Here is an 18257-nt window from a genome sequence, read left to right as displayed (position 1 = left end):
CTGATGCCCATCTCGTCTTATGCAGTTGGTCTTCCTCTTCTTTTTTCTTCAGTTTTCTGGTAATCTGTCACATGGAATAATCTTCCATCCATCCATCCATTTTCCAACCCGCTGAATCCGAACACAGGGTCACGGGGGGTCTGCTGGAGCCAATCCCAACCAACACAGGGCACAAGGCAGGAACCAATCCCAGGCAGGGTGCCAACCCACCACAGGACACACACAAACACACCAAGCACACACTAGGGCCAATTTAGAATCGCCAATCCACCTAACCTGCATGTCTTTGGACTGTGGAAGGAAACCGGAGCGCCCGGAGGAAACCCACGCAGACACGGGGAGAACATGCAAACTCCACGCAGGGAGGACCCGGGAAGCGAACCCAGGTCCCCAGATCTCCCAACTGCGAGGCAGCAGCGCTACCCACTGCGCCACCGGAATAATCTTCATTCTACAAAAAAAATAATAAGAGTGACACGTTTCTAGAGAAAGCCAGGTACTTGTGTACTAAACGGAAGGCAGTGAAACCTCCCCCACGAAGCCCAACACTACAATGGTGCCAATTTGGTGCCACGACCTTTGTATCTCTAGTTTTCCAACCCCACACCTACAATATTCTAATTTCTGTAAATTTCTATATATTATTTTTATCCCAATAAATATGTTATGAATTCGTCAGAACACTTCAGTTTTCCTTTGTCATGCCGTCCATCCGTTTAGTACACAAGTCCTGAAAGCCATTTGATTTTGGCCTTTTTTGAACACATAACTGAACTTTAGGAATGGTAGGACCTTGCAATCCTACTTCCTTTATTGGCGGGTGTTCTGTCAAACTACACAACCTTTTGAAATGTGCTTCTGTGCATGTGCAGTATACAGGGAGTCCTCGGGTTACAACATCTCGACATACAACATTTCGAGTTTACATCGCTCACTCCCATAAAAACTTAAAAAAAATGACACGAGTGTTTCGGCTTATGCCATTAGCGTTGTACTTACAGACTACGTGGGCAAACTAGTTTGGTTGCACGCAGTGGAAGAATATGCAGTAATGCAGCATATGAGTGAGGGAGATGACAAACTACTTTCGTTGCACGCGGAGGAAGTGTTCCATTTGTGTGGCTTTGTTTGGCGACTTTGTGGCCCTTATCATGGCTCCTAAACGAAAGTCAGAGTCTTCAGATGGTAGTGCTTTGAAGAAGAGGAAAGCCATCACGATGGAAGTGAAATTAGATAGATAGATAGATAGATAGATAGATAGATAGATAGATAGATAGATAGATAGATAGATAGATACTTTATTAATCCCAAGGGGAAATTCACAGGAGCTGCTGAAAAGGCTGCCACTCTCGGCGGCGCCTGAGTCATACATGATACAAATTAGACATTGTAAAGAGATCAGAAGGAATATTTTTTTTACACTCTTTTGTCATTTTTTGTTACTACAGTACAGTATATTTATGTCATTTTCCTTTTTCTGTAGCTTAGTTGTGTTTTTATATAGATTATGATTTTGCAAATGTGTTAGGATAGGTAAGTGACTTAGGCTAGAGTGTGTTGCAACGTACACCAAAATTCGGGTCACATCACTGTCATAGGAATGGAACTGTGTCGTAACTCGAGGACCCTCTGTACATTTATTCAAAAAAAACAACCAATAAATAAGTTTTATTAAATAAATAAATAAATAACATACATTAAATTAAAACAGACCCTACTAAAATTAGCATTTGCTGTTTAAGCCATTAGGAGCAACCGTATCCAATGCCTTTCCCATTATAGTCTTTTTTTTTTTTTTTTTTGTCCAGCATTTTTATAATTGTATGCCAAACATGATTGGTATGTGCAACCTTAGAATAAAAAAATCTGGCTGATGGTGTGTAATACCTTAAAAATGTGATGTTAATTTTGACGTTTTCACTTTTAAACGTGTAAATATTTGCATGTGTAGCTTATTTTGACAAGGCAGCACAAATCGACAGAACACCAGCGGTTCCAGTGTAATTACAACACCTGCAATGGGGCCTCTAATAACCAATTAGCATTCAGAAAGACTGATTTAGTATAAGCCAAGGCAGTTGGCCGTTTGGACACTGAAGGAAGGAATGGCTGCTGAAAATGGGGCTTTGCAGTCATATGTAAGAAAATAAAAATCAGTCATTTTTTACGCAGTAGTCGCCATTAGCAGCACTAGTAATGTCTAAACTATATTTTAATGGTACCTTGATAACTTTTTTTTTTTATCAATTTCTTTTAAATATATTACAATTTTTGAGAGTGTAGGCTAATGACGGCCTGTCGAATAAGACACACGGGGTCGCTTCACTGGGGGAATCTTCAAAATGCCGACTGGCTTTTTATTTGGTGTGCCGCGATAAAAACGGTGCCCACTGCTCCTTGTCTGAGTCACAGGGACACCTCCACAATAACAACAAAAAAACTGGTAACCTTGGGCTTGTCTGCCCCTTTAACCATTTGCTCCTTTATCTCACCCTGATCCTGTCACTCAGCTCTCTCTAGGGAGGTGCCCCACATAATTGTGCACACAAGCTCTCCACCCCTAACCCTGCTTCCGTTCCCCAAAGTCCATGCAATAGCGAAACACGTGACAGTATTTATTGGATATCCCACCATCAAGTTATTCATAATTATCCCTCACTGCTGCTATGCCAATCAAGATATTTAATTTCAGAGCAAAACAAGAATATTTATATGTATGAATAATGCGACTATTTAAATGAACGTAATTGCCGTTACTTCCGCGTTATCGTATGCAAACGACATGAAATAAACGAAGAAAGCGAAATAAGTACAAAATGTGCTCTGAAGCGCTTACCTTTCACGTTACTGCCGGCCACCACACACTTCATGGCTGGCGTCTGACAAGCAGCATCTGGCGCATTTATTTCTTTGAGCCCTATAAAGAGAACGTGTGTGCTTCGTATTATATCTAAAAAAATTATAAACAGGATTCACTGCACAAGACTGGAGCACATAATATTAAAGATTATACTTCTAGGTTGTTTTCAAAGTTCAAACACTTCTCATCCTTTAACTTAGAACGTCTTCATAACTTCCGCCATACGCATTACCGCCTTCTGTACAGTGCGCTCATTGGATGGACTCAGACGTTTGATCATCCCTCTTTTTGCTCATTGGCCAGTATGGCTACTCGGTGCGTTCTTATTGGATAGATATGTGAGCTGTCTCACGCAATAAGGTCGGATAATGTTTACGGGTCGGAACAGTAGTCAAACATCATCAGCACACTTGGAAAACGCGCTTTCTCAGCGCTGTCTCTTGGCTCAGTAGTCATGGGGCACACAAAACGTCAAAGGCTACCCGAGATTTCAAATTTATTACATGCGGATGATGGAGCAGCCTGGAAAAAAGGAAGGAATCGAAATTATGTAATTAAGATTCAAGTTGCTCTGCAGGAGGTAGAGAGATTAGGGTTATCAGTGGGGATTTAAATTTTAATTTGTTTTACTAAATGGAGTACAAGGCCACAATAGATATTGAGCTATATGGACCGCCATTAGAAGAGGCTTCAGTGATAACTTTTCTTGGAATGTGGATAGATAAGAAGCTAACATTAAAACATCATATTGGTGAAATGTTTGGGGTAGGGTATTTATGGTTGCCTTTTATTATGCACTGACTAAATCCATCATATATATCCACCAGATAGAAAATTATTTGTGAACAGGAGCAAATTAGACTTTTTTTTATGGATGCTCAATAAATAAATACATTTAACACCAGAATGGCTAAAAAAAAAAGAAAACGTCTGACTTGACAGTTCCAGTCACAGTGACACATTGTGCTGGCATATTGCTATTGGTATAAAGGAGCTCCAATCATGTTTCTTGACATGCGTCTACTGAATAATTCATTGGCTTAAAGTGTTGATGTGTCGCAGAGAGGATGTGCAGCTTTGTTCATAATGGCACTCAGTTTTGTTATCATTCTCTCCTCCAGTACGACCTCCAGGGGGTCCAGAGTGCTTCCTATAACTGAGCCTGCCCTTTTAATTAGCTTCTTAATTCGGTGGACGTCTCTTGAGCTCACACTGGCCATCATCGAATGGTAGAAGAGGTGAACGATGTCACTTCCCACATTAAAGGAGTGCAATCTCCATAGAAAAAAGACCATGATCTGCCCTTTCTTCTATAGTTTCCTCTGTGGTACGAGACCAGTCCAACCTGCAACTGAAGTGGACCGCTTAGTACTTGTTTCAATGCCCCTCCTAAACATCCATTCCCTGAATACCAACTGGGTATAGCAGCTTGGTTTTGCTTATATTAAGTTGTGGACAATTCCTTCTGCACCAAGAAACAAAGTTCTCCACCTGACTCATATACTCTGTCTCAACTCCCCTCCCTTATTAATACACCCCATCAGTTCAGAATCATCTTGAGAATTTCTGCAAGTAACATGACCTTGGAGGGTACAGAGCAATGAGAAAAGGAGACAGGACTGTTCCTTGTGGTTTTGCTTATATCCATATCAGAAACAGTCCTTGAAACTCACAAACTGTGGTCTGCCTGACAGATAATCCATTATACAGGATACCACAGGCTCACCCACCTGCATATCCCTCAGTTTACACCTTAACAGGGATGGCTGGATGATACTGAAGATCCTGGAGAAATCACTAAACATAATCCTCACTGGGCTGCCAGCTTTGTCCAGATGGGAGTAAGCCTTGTGAAGCTGATGGAAAATTGTATCCTTCACTCCAGTGTTTGCCCCACAAGCAAACTGCAGTGGGTCCAGGTGGTCTTCATTGGTGTGCCAACTCCTCTGCTTTTAAAGGTTAGAGCTATAATGTCTTTCACTATTGCTATCTTGCAGGTGGAAATGGGACAAATGCTACTATATTTGAGAAGACTATAAATGTGAATGAATTATTGGGTATATGTTTATGGCTATCAGGATAATCATCCAACTAAATATGTACTAAAAGATTGCTGGGAACATGAGGAAGGTTTGAAGTTTTACATGCATGGGAAATAAACAGGCAAAAAACATGAATCTAACTAGAATCACATGTGCTCTTAGTGTACTTTTATCTGTCTTTCTGCTTTGGCTACTTACATTAACCAAGACAGACTTAACTCTTCGGGAAAGGAGGTCAGAACATTATGGAAGATCATTTGTGTCCAAATTAAATGCAATCCAACATGTTTACTACATTGCAATGCAAAGGACATTCATATGGTGCATTTGACTTTGGCACAGTTTTATCATGTGTAAGGGACAGCTGGACGCCCAAGGAATGGAATGATGGTGAAGGGCAGCCTTTCTAGTGCACTAACCCCCCCCCGCCTCCCCCCCCCCCAGAATAGTAGATGGCAGCCCCCCTAGGTTGCAGCGGTGCCTTGGATTCCAACAGAGCTCTATGGGTGTTTGGCAGAGCCCTGTTGGGTTCCGTGGGCACCACTAGGCGGTGTTACAGGAATGACTGAGCCCTTTGGTTCAGCACTTGCACCACACTCAGAAATGCCACCGGAAGAAGATCACCTGACACCTGGAGCACTTCTGGGTGCCCTATAAAAGGAGCCAGCTGCCACTACGTGGGAAATCAGAGCCAGGAGGAAGAGGGATGAAGCTTGTCAGTGGAGGAGTGGAGGCAGAAAGGAGAGAAAGAAAGAAGGAACTTGCTGTGTGCTTGGTGCTTTGCACAGTGTTGCTGTGGGGAGCGAGGGAAATGTGTTGGAACTTGGGTCTCTGCCTGTCTGTGTTGGGTTGGGGTGGCTGGAGTGCCCCCAGGTTTTCACAAGAGTCATAATTAAAAAATATACCAACCACATTGCCAATTGCTTTTCACTACAGCACGTAATTGTCATGTAGGCTTAAAATGCAACTCATATATATTGCATTTCAGGGCCATTTATGACCTATTTGGCTCCCCAGGCAAGAAAATCTGCACCCCCCCCCCCACCCACCTATCACCTTACATAGACACACACACATAATATGCTACTAACACTGGTTATCACTTATTTAATTAAAAATAAATACATGTAAATAGAATAATAAATAATAATAATATAACAATAGAACTCTTTTGCATGTAAATTGTGTATTTACTGTATCAAAACATACAAAACTTTTATAGAACTGTAAAGTAAGAAAATAGAACCACTAAATGTGTAATGTCCCCCTGGAGTCCATGTCTTGTTTAAAAACCCCTGGTGGTGTAGTGGCCACAGTGTCCCTGCTGCAGTGCCAGTGCTCCTGCCTCCAAGACCTCCTCTCCTCAGGCTCACTCTCTCTCCTTAGTGCCACCCAACCTGAGGAACAAGCCAAGTGGGTGACGTCCATGACAGGACGCTGCCTGGACTCAGTCACTCACTGGAGTGTGGGCTGCACCTGAGTCGTCTGTCACTCACCCTGCGGTGCCATGTGTGAAGAGGAGTAGGAGGGGACTGGGACCCAGCTGCGTGTCTGCCTGGCAGGCTGTGTGTCATGTCAGAAGACCACAGGGTGAGTCTGGACTCCTGGTCCTGGCTGTGGCTAATTGACGAAGCCGAAGTGGCTCTGCCTCACTGTCACACACTTGGTACACAGGAACCGAGGAGGTTGGCTGTATGTCCCACGAGGATGCCTGGCACGCTGTCTGCACTAGTGTGTTTCTTAATGAGAAGCCATTTCTTGCTGTTAATTAAAGCCGTTATTGAATATCACGACTTGTTGCTGCTCTCGTTCTGCCATAGCAGACTGTTGATTTTCTGTTTTTGCTAAGACCACCATCAAGATGTTTTGGTGACCTGAGCAGACCAACATGACTGAGACCCCCACCTTTCTTTATTTTCAAGTGAGCTGGTCATGTGGTGGCTCATTTTGTTGTCTCATTATTGTTTGGCTGCTCATTAAGGGAAAAGAAACAACTAAGGGGGTCTGAGTCATGTCATTTAAAACTTAACAACAACAACACCATTTATTTCTATAGCACATTTTCATACAAATAATATAGCTCAAAGTGCTTTACATTATGAAGAAAGAGAAAAAAGATAAAATAAATAAGAAAATAGAATTTGGGAACACTAAATAACATAGAATAAAATTAAGGTCCGATGGCCAGGGAGGACAGAAATAACGAAAAAAACTCCAGACGGCTTCAGAAAAAAATAAAATCTGCAGGGGTTCTGAGGCCATGAGACCACCCAGCCCCCTCTAGGCATTCAACCTAACATAAATGACCTCAATCAGTCCTCATTGTATTCAGGATTCTCATGGAAGAACTTGATGATGACGGTCACGTGGACGTCTGGTTTCTAATCCATCAATGTAGGGACATCATGGTGCTTTGATCAGGTGGTGGTGGCGCAGATCGCCACCACAGAAAACCGGAAAAAGAACAGCAGATAAAGTAGGAGTTAGTACGGATTGTGGAGCCACCATGAATAATAATGATGATTAATAGAATATACAGAGCATCAGGATTAAACTAAGAAGAAGCCATGAATAAGCCATGTTAAAGTAATGTGATTTTAGCAGTGTTTTAAAGATCTCCACTGTATTAGCCTGGCGAATTCCTGTCGGTCAGCTATTCCAGATTTTAGGTGCATAACAACAGAAGGCCACTTCACCATTTCTTTTAAGTTTAGCTCTTGGAATTGTAAGTAGACACTCATTTGAAGATCTAAGGTTGCAATTTGGAGTGTAAGGTGTAAGACATTCCGAAATATAAGATGGATTTAAGGCCAAACAAATTAATCAGCAGCAAAAATGGCTCACTAATTAAGAAGAAGAGGGTTGGAATGAAAACCTGCAGCCACTGCGGCCCAACAGGACCAGAGCTGGACACCCCTGATCTACCCACTTCCTGTATGTTCTCCGCAAGGCCACCTGCTCAAAGTACAGTGTGTCCAGTATATGTCAGGTCCATAACCAACATGTACATCTCAAGCACTAGTTCACTCTTTGCAGGCCTGAGACAAACAGTTCCCAGATGGATCTGACTCTTGGAATGTGAAACATAAACAGTCTGGCTTGTATTATGACAGTCTTGCTGCACTACATAATAATAACAACTTAGAAAAAAAAAATCAAGAATTTCTGGCAAATGTGGGAGAATGTCTTGCAAGATTTCACAAAATGTTCTTGCTTATATTCTTGATATAAATATTCTACATGTAACCCCCCATCCCCCACTTACTGAGTACTTTAAATTAAAATATGAAGGTCTGGAGAAATCATTGAATGCATGAATGAAGATGTGCTTGCAATTGAAGCCCATTAATGGGGTGAGATGGATGTTCATGTTATTTTATCATTGATTCCCCTTACAAAAGTCAGACCCAAATTCATGTTCTCATTTTCTCATTTTCTTAACTGCTCTTCCGGGGGGCAGCAGGCCAGGCAGGTAAAGCCAGACCACCTTGACCCCAGCTACAGGTTCCAGCTCTTCTTTGGTAATTCCAAGGTGTTCCCAAGAGAAGATGAGAGAAGATGACTGTTAAAGTGTATAATGGTCTGCATCTCAGAATAGTCTTTCTCCATGTTAGAGACGCAACTGCTTTGTATACAAGACACATGACCGTGAGATACAGGGGTCGCTGTTGCATTCGCTATGTTCTATGATTGGGATCTCTGAACTCTGTTATAACCTTTGGGCGAATGGACATTATGCAGCACATAGCTGCATATCCTTACTTTTGACTGAATATCTCCACTAATGGATATGTGCGGGTTCAAAGAATAAACTTCTATGCTAAAAAGAAAACATTCCCAGGGATCATGTGCCCCCCTGGTTGGATACAGTATTTAAAACTAATAACTGAACTGCACTGAGGTGTTATGGTATTTAAGATTATGTCTGGGATGGTTCTTGCTGGGTGGCACGGTGGAGCAGTGGGTAGCACTGCTGCCTCTCAGATAGGAGACCCGGGTTCACTTCCCAGGTCCTCCCTGTGTGGAGTTTGCATGTTTAACAAAAGAGGATTAAGAGGAAAGCGCAGCCCGGTGGTGCAGTGGTTAGCGCTGCTGCCTCACAGTAAGGAGACCCGTCTGGGTTTTCTTCCCGAGTCCTCCTTGCGTGGAGTTTGCATGTGTCTGCGTGAGTCTTCTCTGGGTGCTCCGGTTTCCTCCCACAGTCCAAAGACAAGCAGGTTTAGGTGCATTGGCGATCCTAAATTGTCCCTAGTGTGTGCTTGGTGAGTGGGAGTGTGTGTGTGTGTGTGTGTGCCATGCGGTGGGCTGGTTTGTTCCTGCCATGCGCCCTCTGCTGGCTGGGATTGGCTCCAGGATATAGCGGGTTGACTGGTGCTTGCTGTGAAAAGGGCTATTCAAGAAATAGCTACGAATAAAGAACTTCTGGCTTTGAGTGGGGCAAGAACATAAGCGCAATGTAGGAGCCAGCCCTGCAGGGGGCACCCAAAAAAAAAACCCACTACATTCTCATTGAGAAGCAGTTACCCAAGCAGGAATAAGCCAATCCTGGGTTCGCTCACACACGCACCAACACTTACACAGATCCATTACATAACTGAAAAAGGAGCCATCCCATTAGAAACTAAAACCCACTTTGGGGAGCAGCAGCGCCTCTCTTTTGTTATTAGCGGTGGGCTGACTTGCTTGAGGCCATCTCAGTGCTGCTGTGTATAAAGGTGTCTGTGCTACAGTACACTCCCAATAGTCAAAAAGAAGGTGCAGGTGAGCAAACACAATTTTGTTGGCAGCGTTAATAAGAACACCATAAATGCAAATCAACACAGCAGACAACGGCAAAGTGATGTCCTCCAGGCAACCAAGTGCCAAATTTCCATACATCAATTAATAAAACTAAACTCCCAACAATGCACTTGTCATCCATTAATCATTTGAAGGAAGTAAGTATGGATAAAAAGAAAAATGAAAGCAGAATCATGCTGCCAACAATCGGGGGGCAGCAGTCTGGTCAAATATCTCCTTGTTTCCTTTTGCTTTTTCTGATTCAACCCTCTCTTAGGTACTTATGTTCATATATAATGAGAACCATTAAATTAAGCAAAGTGTGTGTGTGTGTGTGTGTATTTATTTATCTCTATTATATAAAAAAAACTGTTCAGCCTGAGATGAGATGTGACTTTTTCAGAGAGACAATTTCACGTCCTGTGAGACAAGACTTTGTGCAAAGAGATTTAACCAGGCCCGAGGTCGGAAATAAAAGACAAAGAGTAGATAACAAAGTAGAACGTCATAAAGAATTCAAACACGGTGTGATACACATGCAGAGCAGGTTAGAGAATATGGAAGAACTAAAATTCGAATGTCTCAATAAATGATAGTAAAGATCGCATTAGCGCAAACAAACGGAAATTATTACTCGGTGAAATAACGGAACAGTGAAAACAAATCAAATATATTGTTCGGATTTAAACTTTAAGTCGGAGACTTGTAGATCGTCTAATTCGTGCTGCCATCAGGGAAAAGTAATGTTTCTTCCCAATGAAGAGGCATATCCGCGAGAAATAAAAGATTTGTTGTTTGGTGAAAGTGAAAACCACATACCCGAGCAGCAGAGACATGAAGTGGCTGGCGCATAGCGGGGGGTGGGGGGGTGGGGGGTTAGTGAGCGAAGCAAGCAGGGGGCGAAGCCCCCTAGTATTTATTTAAAAAGCTTCTATAAAAAGTCAGATTTCCTCCTGGGGGCAAATAAAGTTGTTGGCCGAGGTGTCCAGAACTCTGACTATGTCTATGGGTTCTACAACTAGCTGATGGGCAGTTATTGTTGTTATTGTTTTATATTAATTAATTTCTATTTTGTTTTTGATGTAGTTTTAACAAATCTGTATCCTCATATAGTTCTGTAATTAGTGAGTGGTATCATCTATTCTTGCATTTTGCCTTGAAAGTTGTCGTTCAGGGTGGCGCAAGTGGGTAGCACTGCTGCCTCGCAGTTAGGAGACCCAGGTTCGCTTCCCGGGTCCTCCCTGCTTAGAGTTTGCATGTTCTCCCCGTGTCTGCGTGGGTTTCCTCCTGGTGCTCCGGTTTCCTCCCACAGTCCAAAGACATGTAGGTTAGGTGCATTAGCGATTCTAAATTGTCCCTGCGGTGGTTTGGTGCCCTGTGTTGGCTGGGATTGGCTCCAGCAGACCCCTGTGACCCTGTAGTTAGGATATAGCAGGTTGGATAATGGATGGATGGATGTTGTCGCCGAGGTCTGCACTCACACTTAATGAGGAGTTCTGTACAAGAACAAAGTTGTTTGTACTTCTATTGTATTTCTGAGATGGCTGTGAAATATTGGCCATCGTGGTCTGTGAAGAGGATTACTTGTGTGTTTTATTTACCCCACTTCTGACACCCATTGCACACCCAACCAACCTGGAAGGGGGTCTCTCTCTCTCTCTCTCTCTCTCTCTTTCAGAATTGTTCTTCCCAAGATTTCTTCCATTTTTATTTCCTACAAAATTTTTTTAGGAGTTTTTCTTGTCTTCTTTGAGAGTCAAGGCCCATGTCTAAAAACAGATGCTGTTAAAGCCCATTGAAGCATTACTTTTGTGATTCTGAGCTATACAAGAAATAAATTGACGTTGTTGTTAAGTGTAGATTGATGAACAGCAATGGCAACTTTATCCATTTAAAATTATATCTACAACACAATAAAGTGTGTAGAATGTGAAGAGGTCTGAATACTTATGCAATCCACTGTATATACAAACCTGTACAGTATATAAAAGCCTAGCACTGTCTCTCTGTCTGTCATTAATAATATGGTAATTGTCATGACAATAGATGGTGCTACACTAGAGCATAACCCAGCACAGACAGACACAAGAGGCACACTTACACAAGCTCACCGTTTTTATTGTTTTCTTTTCCAATTCGGCACAGCACACAGTGCACAAATCACCACAAGTATATCTCAGTCCTTTTCTTTCTCCTTCCATTACTCTTCTGTTGCCTCCTCGCCTCGCAATCTCTGTCTTCTGCCTCCAGACTCTGGCTCCCTGAATGGGGTGAGGCGGCCCCTTTTATAATGCACCCGGACCTTCCTGCAGCACTTCCTGGTGTGGTGGAAGTGCTGCGTACCTTGGCTTCTGAACCATCCAGGTGCACCCTGGCGGTACCCACGGGTCCCCACAAGGTTGAGCTTCAAAGCTCTGTTCCCGTGGCCCCAACAAGGGGAGGTACTGCTCCTTTCCCAGTCCTTCCATCCTCCAGGCATACCGACTGGGCATGAGCCCCAGCCGTCCACCACATTGTATTATAATTGCAGTATTTTAATGTTGCAGATCCATTCATAGCCACCAGATGGAATATGCGAGTCTGCACCACACTGCCACACCGTTTGCCATCTCCCACAACTCCCATTTCATTGCAGATGGGCTACTTGGTGGTTGCAGCAGCTCTATTCACAGTTGTGATGTACAGCGCATAAGTCACAAAGCAAGACTCTGAGAGTGGTGTTCTGATGCTTGTCTGTTGGTATCTGGATGGCATATGAGTGGTGCTGTGCCAAAGGTCAATGGCAGACAATGGACACCTGGTTGCACAAGTCCATACAGAGCAGAAAATGCCATCTATCTTCCTATCCTACATAGTGCCTTTCACATCTATCTATCTATCTATCTATCTATCTATCTATCTATCTATCTATCTATCTATCTATCTATCTATCTATCTATCTATCTATCTATCTATCTATCTATCTATCTATCTATCTATTATATAGTGCCTTTCACATCTATCTATCTATCTATCTATCTATCTATCTATCTATCTACTATCTATCTATCTATCTATCTATCTATCTATCTATCTATCTATCTATCTATTATATAGTGCCTTTCACATCTATCTATCTATCTATCTATCTATCTATCTATCTATCTATCTATCTATCTATCTATCTATCTATCTATCTATCTATCTATCTATCTATCTATTATATAGTGCCTTTCACATCTATCTATCTATCTATCTATCTATCTATCTATCTATCTATCTATCTATCTATCTATCTATCTATCTATCTATCTATCTATCTATCTATCATGTTTTTTATTATTTTATATGTATTTATTTCATTTCATTTGAATTTATGTTTCAATGCTATTTTCCATATGTTTCTTAAGTGGCCCCCCACCTGCCAATCACCACTGGGAAGTGCCCTCCACCCTATAAATTTGGAGGGTCTTCCCCTGTTCCCGGGGGATCTGGTGAATTCTTATGTTTTTCCTGTGTCTTTGCTTTTTGACATCTCTGGAGTTTTGACCTCTGTTTTCTTGTTTTTGACTTGGCCTTGTGTTTTCTGTATGGTGACTGTGTTTGCCTAGGATTGTGTTGTGTTTTTAGAAAACTCCATTTTGCAGTTGAGCTCTAGGGAGCTTTATTTTGTGAGAGAATATTGTTGTGAAGAATAAATCGTTGTTGTTTTTATGAAATTTCTCTGCCCATTTATCTAGCTGGGGTTTAGCAGTATTTCCCCCTCTAGTGAGCATTACTGGACGTGTTTGCTACTTTTGGGACTTGCGTACTTGAGACTCCTAATTCGTCATTATGCAGGTGTCAAATAACCCTCCCACAACTGTAATCTTAACTAAATAGTGTAAATATGTTTTGTGAGAATGAAGTGCAAGTTACTCCTTCAAAACGCGTGTCTTGAGAAAGACCTAAATGACCGAGAAGTGTCTAACTGCAGACTGTTAGATCTCAGCCAGGGTTCACCCCCGCCTGGGGTTCAAATTCATGTTTTATGCCGTCTTTGTGTTTATCTTTCAGTGCCTCGGTGATGTACCATGTATGTTGTGGGTGGTACCCCAACTGGCGGGACCACCTGCCAATCACCACCAGGAACTGCTCTCCACCTATAAATCTGGAGCGTCTCTAAAAAACCAGTTGGTTCTGTCAGCAAAAATGATCAGGAGGAAGTTGTGCAGGCCACATCAACTGACCCCTGGGGGTTCCTCCACTAAGGGGATACAAGGGGTCAAAGTAAATTTTGAAAAAATGGGAATCAGTAGCATTGACATGTGGAGTGTTGTTATGTGCTGATCAAGGACATGATCATATTTTTGATTCTTTACCGGTGGTCCTAGCCCTCCAAGCGCCATTTCCAGAAGGTTAAAATGGAAAACATAAGCATGTGGGGTATTGTTTTAGACTGTTTTATGGCCAGTGATTATGAATGTGATGTACAGTATATGTATAGCTGTTGGAAGGAACTGCAGGTCCACAAAGAGAAAATATTGGAGCGCCAATCCAGTCGCCTCCGTTTAATAAAATCAGAGTCCAACAAAAAAAATGAGCTCAGTGGTGCTAAACAAACAAAAAGCAGGGTCATCATGAGGAACCTTTTCTCTCAGCTGGTAGGCCTATACTCAGGAGCTCCATCTTGTGGCACATTCTCTCTTTGAGTGATGCCTCCTTCTGGGAACCACAGGATATGTAGCAGGAAATCCAGAAAGGGCAGAGTCAATTGCCCTCACTGGGGATCTTCTAGGTACTGTGGAGGGAGCAACAGAGGATAAGAGTAGCGTTGGCATCCCCTCTCAAACCAGGGTGGAAATACATACCACAGGCACACATGCATGACTGATGTTATCTTTGATCCTTTTCTAGGGAGCTAGAGCTCAATGGACCTCCATCAGAGGGTGAATAATGACACATTTCTATTACAATCAAGAATATTTCAAACTTTAAACATTTCAATTGAAGCGCACATTCGAATATTTGAAATATCTGATGCTACTTTCTTGTTTATTTTGAACTTTTTTCTTCATGAGGTAAATCATTACATTTCTTACGGGCAACCCGAATTAGGGCAAATTACGCTAATTCTGACTTTTTAATGTATTGTCAAATTTTGCACTACTTTTATTTATCTGTGTACTTGTTTATTTATTTAATTTTGTCCACAATATTCCTCCAAAGGGTCATAACTGTAGACTTCTAAAAACGTTTGGCAGGTTTGGGAGGGAAGGCCGCATCAGATTAGTTTGTGCAAAAATTGGGTTCGCTTGTGGTAAATGCTTCCTGTAACACGAGACTCCTGAAAAGAACATTGAGAACGGAACCCACCTATACTCCTAATAATAATGTTTATTTTTTTGACATTTCCTTTACTGGGTTGTGTGGTTCCTTGTAGAGTTATTGATTGACAAAGCACCATTTCATTCTGGGAGGGTTTTTATACATATGAAGTAAGTTCTTTTGCACTACTTTTATTTATCTGTGTACTTGTTTATTTATTTAATTTTGTCCACAATATTCCTCCAAAGGGTCCTAACAGTAGACTTCTATATGGTTGGCAGGTTTGGGAGGGAAGGCCGTATCAGATTAGTTGACATGGTTATCCAAAACAACTTTCTGGTTTGTTCAAAAGTTGGGTTCGCTTGTGGGAAACGCTTCCTGTTACACAAGACTCCTGAAAAGAAAAATGAGAACGGAACCCACCTATACTCCTAATAATAATGTTTTTTTGACATTTTCTCTATTGGGTTGTGAGGATCCTTGTAGAGTTATTGCTTGACAAAGCACCTTTTAATTCTGGGAGGGTTTTTTTGCATATGAAGTTGGTTCTTTGTGCTTTGAAAAACTCCCTAGAAAATAATATCAATGTTTAACTTATGTTAGGCTATAGGACACTAACAGATTAAGAAAACCTGGACTTAGCGTACGTTATTGTATGCAATATTGATAAAAATCATAACTTTCATATTTCGCAAATCTGTTACCATCTATTCCTGGTTATTTATTTATTTATGGAGCCAGTTAAGGATCTAAATAAACAAAGGTTCTTCTCGGATTCTTCATATAGATGGACTTTTGAGAATCATAAATGGTTCCCCTATGGCTTCTCTCTGAAGAACCACTCTGGCACCTTCATTTTTTAGAATTCACAAGGTCTCCAAATCCTCCAAAAGATGGCAACAGTGCACAGCGAGGACAGCGTACCGGAATGATGTCTTCTGCCCCAGCCGAGTTCATATGTGAGTGCGTGTCCTGCACGCGAGGCAGCCAAAAATGGCTCAGAGATAAATGCAAGAAGGAAAATCCTCTCCCGGGACGTTAGACGCAATCTGCTTTAGGCATTCGGAAGGTGGATTTCATTAACTGCTTTAGGATTACGCGAGGATAAGGAACCTATTGAGGGGGCGGCGGCAGATCACCGCAGCACCCTACAACACTAGCAGACATCACGGCAGGTTACGCGCACAAGTAGCTAACTATTAACTCCGGCGTTAAGTAAAGGTTAAACGGAAAAGTCAGCCTGGGGATAAGATAGAAATGGCCAATAGAAAGGGCGACAGGAAAGCGATAAAAACAGCGCCAGTAAACACGAGTCGGCGGATTCTAGTAGATGAGCTGCCGAAAAGAAAGCGGCATGGGCTGGGCCCGCAGATGATAAGGAAATAGCTGACATTCTCAACGTATACATCATCCCAAAAATCTCCAGAGAGTGGTGATAGGGCACTGACTAAGGGGGCCCCGGCTGTTACTCGTTAGACTGAGTTAAATCTGTAAACCTTACGGACCAAAAATTACTCATGAGAAGAAGGGGGCATCTTATGAAAACATTTCCTTTTACAGTAACGCAGTCAGTGGATGGCTGGACAGTGAACTCTTAACAGGCCAGCGAAAACATTGCAAAAAAAAAATCTGTAAAAATACATGACATCAACTATATACTGTACTGCATTTTCACAGCCAAAACAGTAACACATTTAACAGTTAAAATGATATCAAATAAATAAATGCACGTAAAGTTACACTGCAGCAGAGTTCCAGCTGTCGATGTCAATTAACTGCTTCAACTGTAACTGCTGCTTTGCCGTAAACTCACAGTGGCGCGGCATTCTCTATTTGCATAAAGTTAGTATATTTGCATAAGGGAACGCCCCTTTGCTGCAAAGCTGCAAAATCTTCTTTATAATATCCACATTTTTGCACCTTGAGAAAGCTAAAATTTAATGATAGTTAGCAAACTAATTTGTCAGAGTGTTCAGAGTGTTCTGAACAACTGACTGGATGATGTCTTGGACAAGAAAAAATGAAATGAGATCATGTTGTGAAATGGAAAGAGAAAGTTCAGCAAACGTCAGAGAAGACACAACTTAAGCTAAATACATAAAATGAATATCCTCATTAGATAAAAATGCGCTATGTGATAGATTAACTAAAAAAAAATAACTATCATGTAACACATTTCACTGTATTACACAGTGCTTTTGTAGCTATCATATAGTGCATTTCACTCTATTATATAGTGCATTTCTATCCATCCATCTACACTGAAAAAAGTTTAACCTCCATTCAACTTAAAATAATTAAGGTAATGATTCAGATAGATAGATAGATAGATAGATAGATAGATAGATAGATAGATAGATAGATAGATAGATAGATAGATAGATAAAATCCAGAGATGTCAAAAAGCCAAGGCACAGGAAAAACATAAGAATTCACCAGAGTCCCTGAAGAACCAGGGAAGACCCTCCAAATTTATAGGGTGGAGGGCAGTTCTCAGTGGTGATTGGCAGGTGGGGGGCCACTTAAGAAACATATGGAAAATAGCATTGAAACATAAATTCAAATGAAATTAAATAAATACATATAAAGTAATAAAAAACATGATAGATAGATATTAAAGGCACTATATGATAGATAGATACTTTATTAATCCATCCATTTTCCAACCCGCTGAATCCAAACACAGGGTCACGGGTTCTGCTGGAGCCAATCCCAGCCAACACACGGCACAAGGCAGGAACCAATCCCAGGCAGGGTGCCAAACCACCGCAGGACACACACAAACCAAGCACACACTAGGGCCAATTTAGAATCGCCAATTCACCATGTCTTTGGACTGTGGGAGGAAACCCACGCAGACACGGGGAGAACATGCAAACTCCACACAGGGAGGACCCGGGAAGCGAACTCAGGTCCCCAGGTCTCCCAACTGTGAGGCAGCAGCGCTACCCACTGCGCCACCGTGCCACCTACCTTATTAATCCCAAGGGGAAATTCACAGATTCACACCTAATATTATCAATCTGAACCAATATAATTCTTTTTATCTTATTGAACCCACAATTTTTAAGTTGAGGCAAATCATTTAGAGTGATTGGGTGTAATTCACTTGTTTTATATTGAAGTAAATCTATTTTTTAAGTTGTTACAATTTAAAATGGTTTATTGGTCGTAACCTGTTTTTATACTTTTAGAAATATTATGAACATAACACATTCCAGTGCTGTACTTTTTACATTTATTTAAAAATCTAGTGCAAATACACAAGCATTTTGTAGTGTAAATCTTAA

General features: G+C 41.6%; 1 protein-coding gene across 2 annotated transcripts in view; it reads right to left on the bottom strand.

Annotated features, from left to right (window-relative positions):
* The window catches only part of rad9a (RAD9 checkpoint clamp component A), a 40858-nt gene extending 37699 nt beyond the window's left edge, over positions 1-3159 (bottom strand). Inside the window, exons 1-2 of one of the 2 annotated variants that reach the window (XM_028812273.2) lie at positions 3014-3105; positions 2837-2917 (exon numbers count right to left, since the gene is read on the bottom strand). In XM_028812273.2, coding sequence (XP_028668106.1) covers positions 2837-2870 — 34 coding nt within the window. In that variant the 5' untranslated portion in view covers positions 2871-2917; positions 3014-3105. Of the gene's footprint in view, positions 1-2836 lie in introns of both variants that reach the window. The other variant, XM_028812272.2, reaches the window with a different exon arrangement.
* Between the last annotated feature and the right edge of the window lie 15098 nt (positions 3160-18257).

Source organism: Erpetoichthys calabaricus, chromosome 10 (genome assembly GCF_900747795.2).
Source record: "Erpetoichthys calabaricus chromosome 10, fErpCal1.3, whole genome shotgun sequence".
NCBI classification, from domain to species: domain Eukaryota; kingdom Metazoa; phylum Chordata; class Cladistia; order Polypteriformes; family Polypteridae; genus Erpetoichthys; species Erpetoichthys calabaricus.
This window is presented reverse-complemented; position numbering and strand designations above follow the sequence as displayed.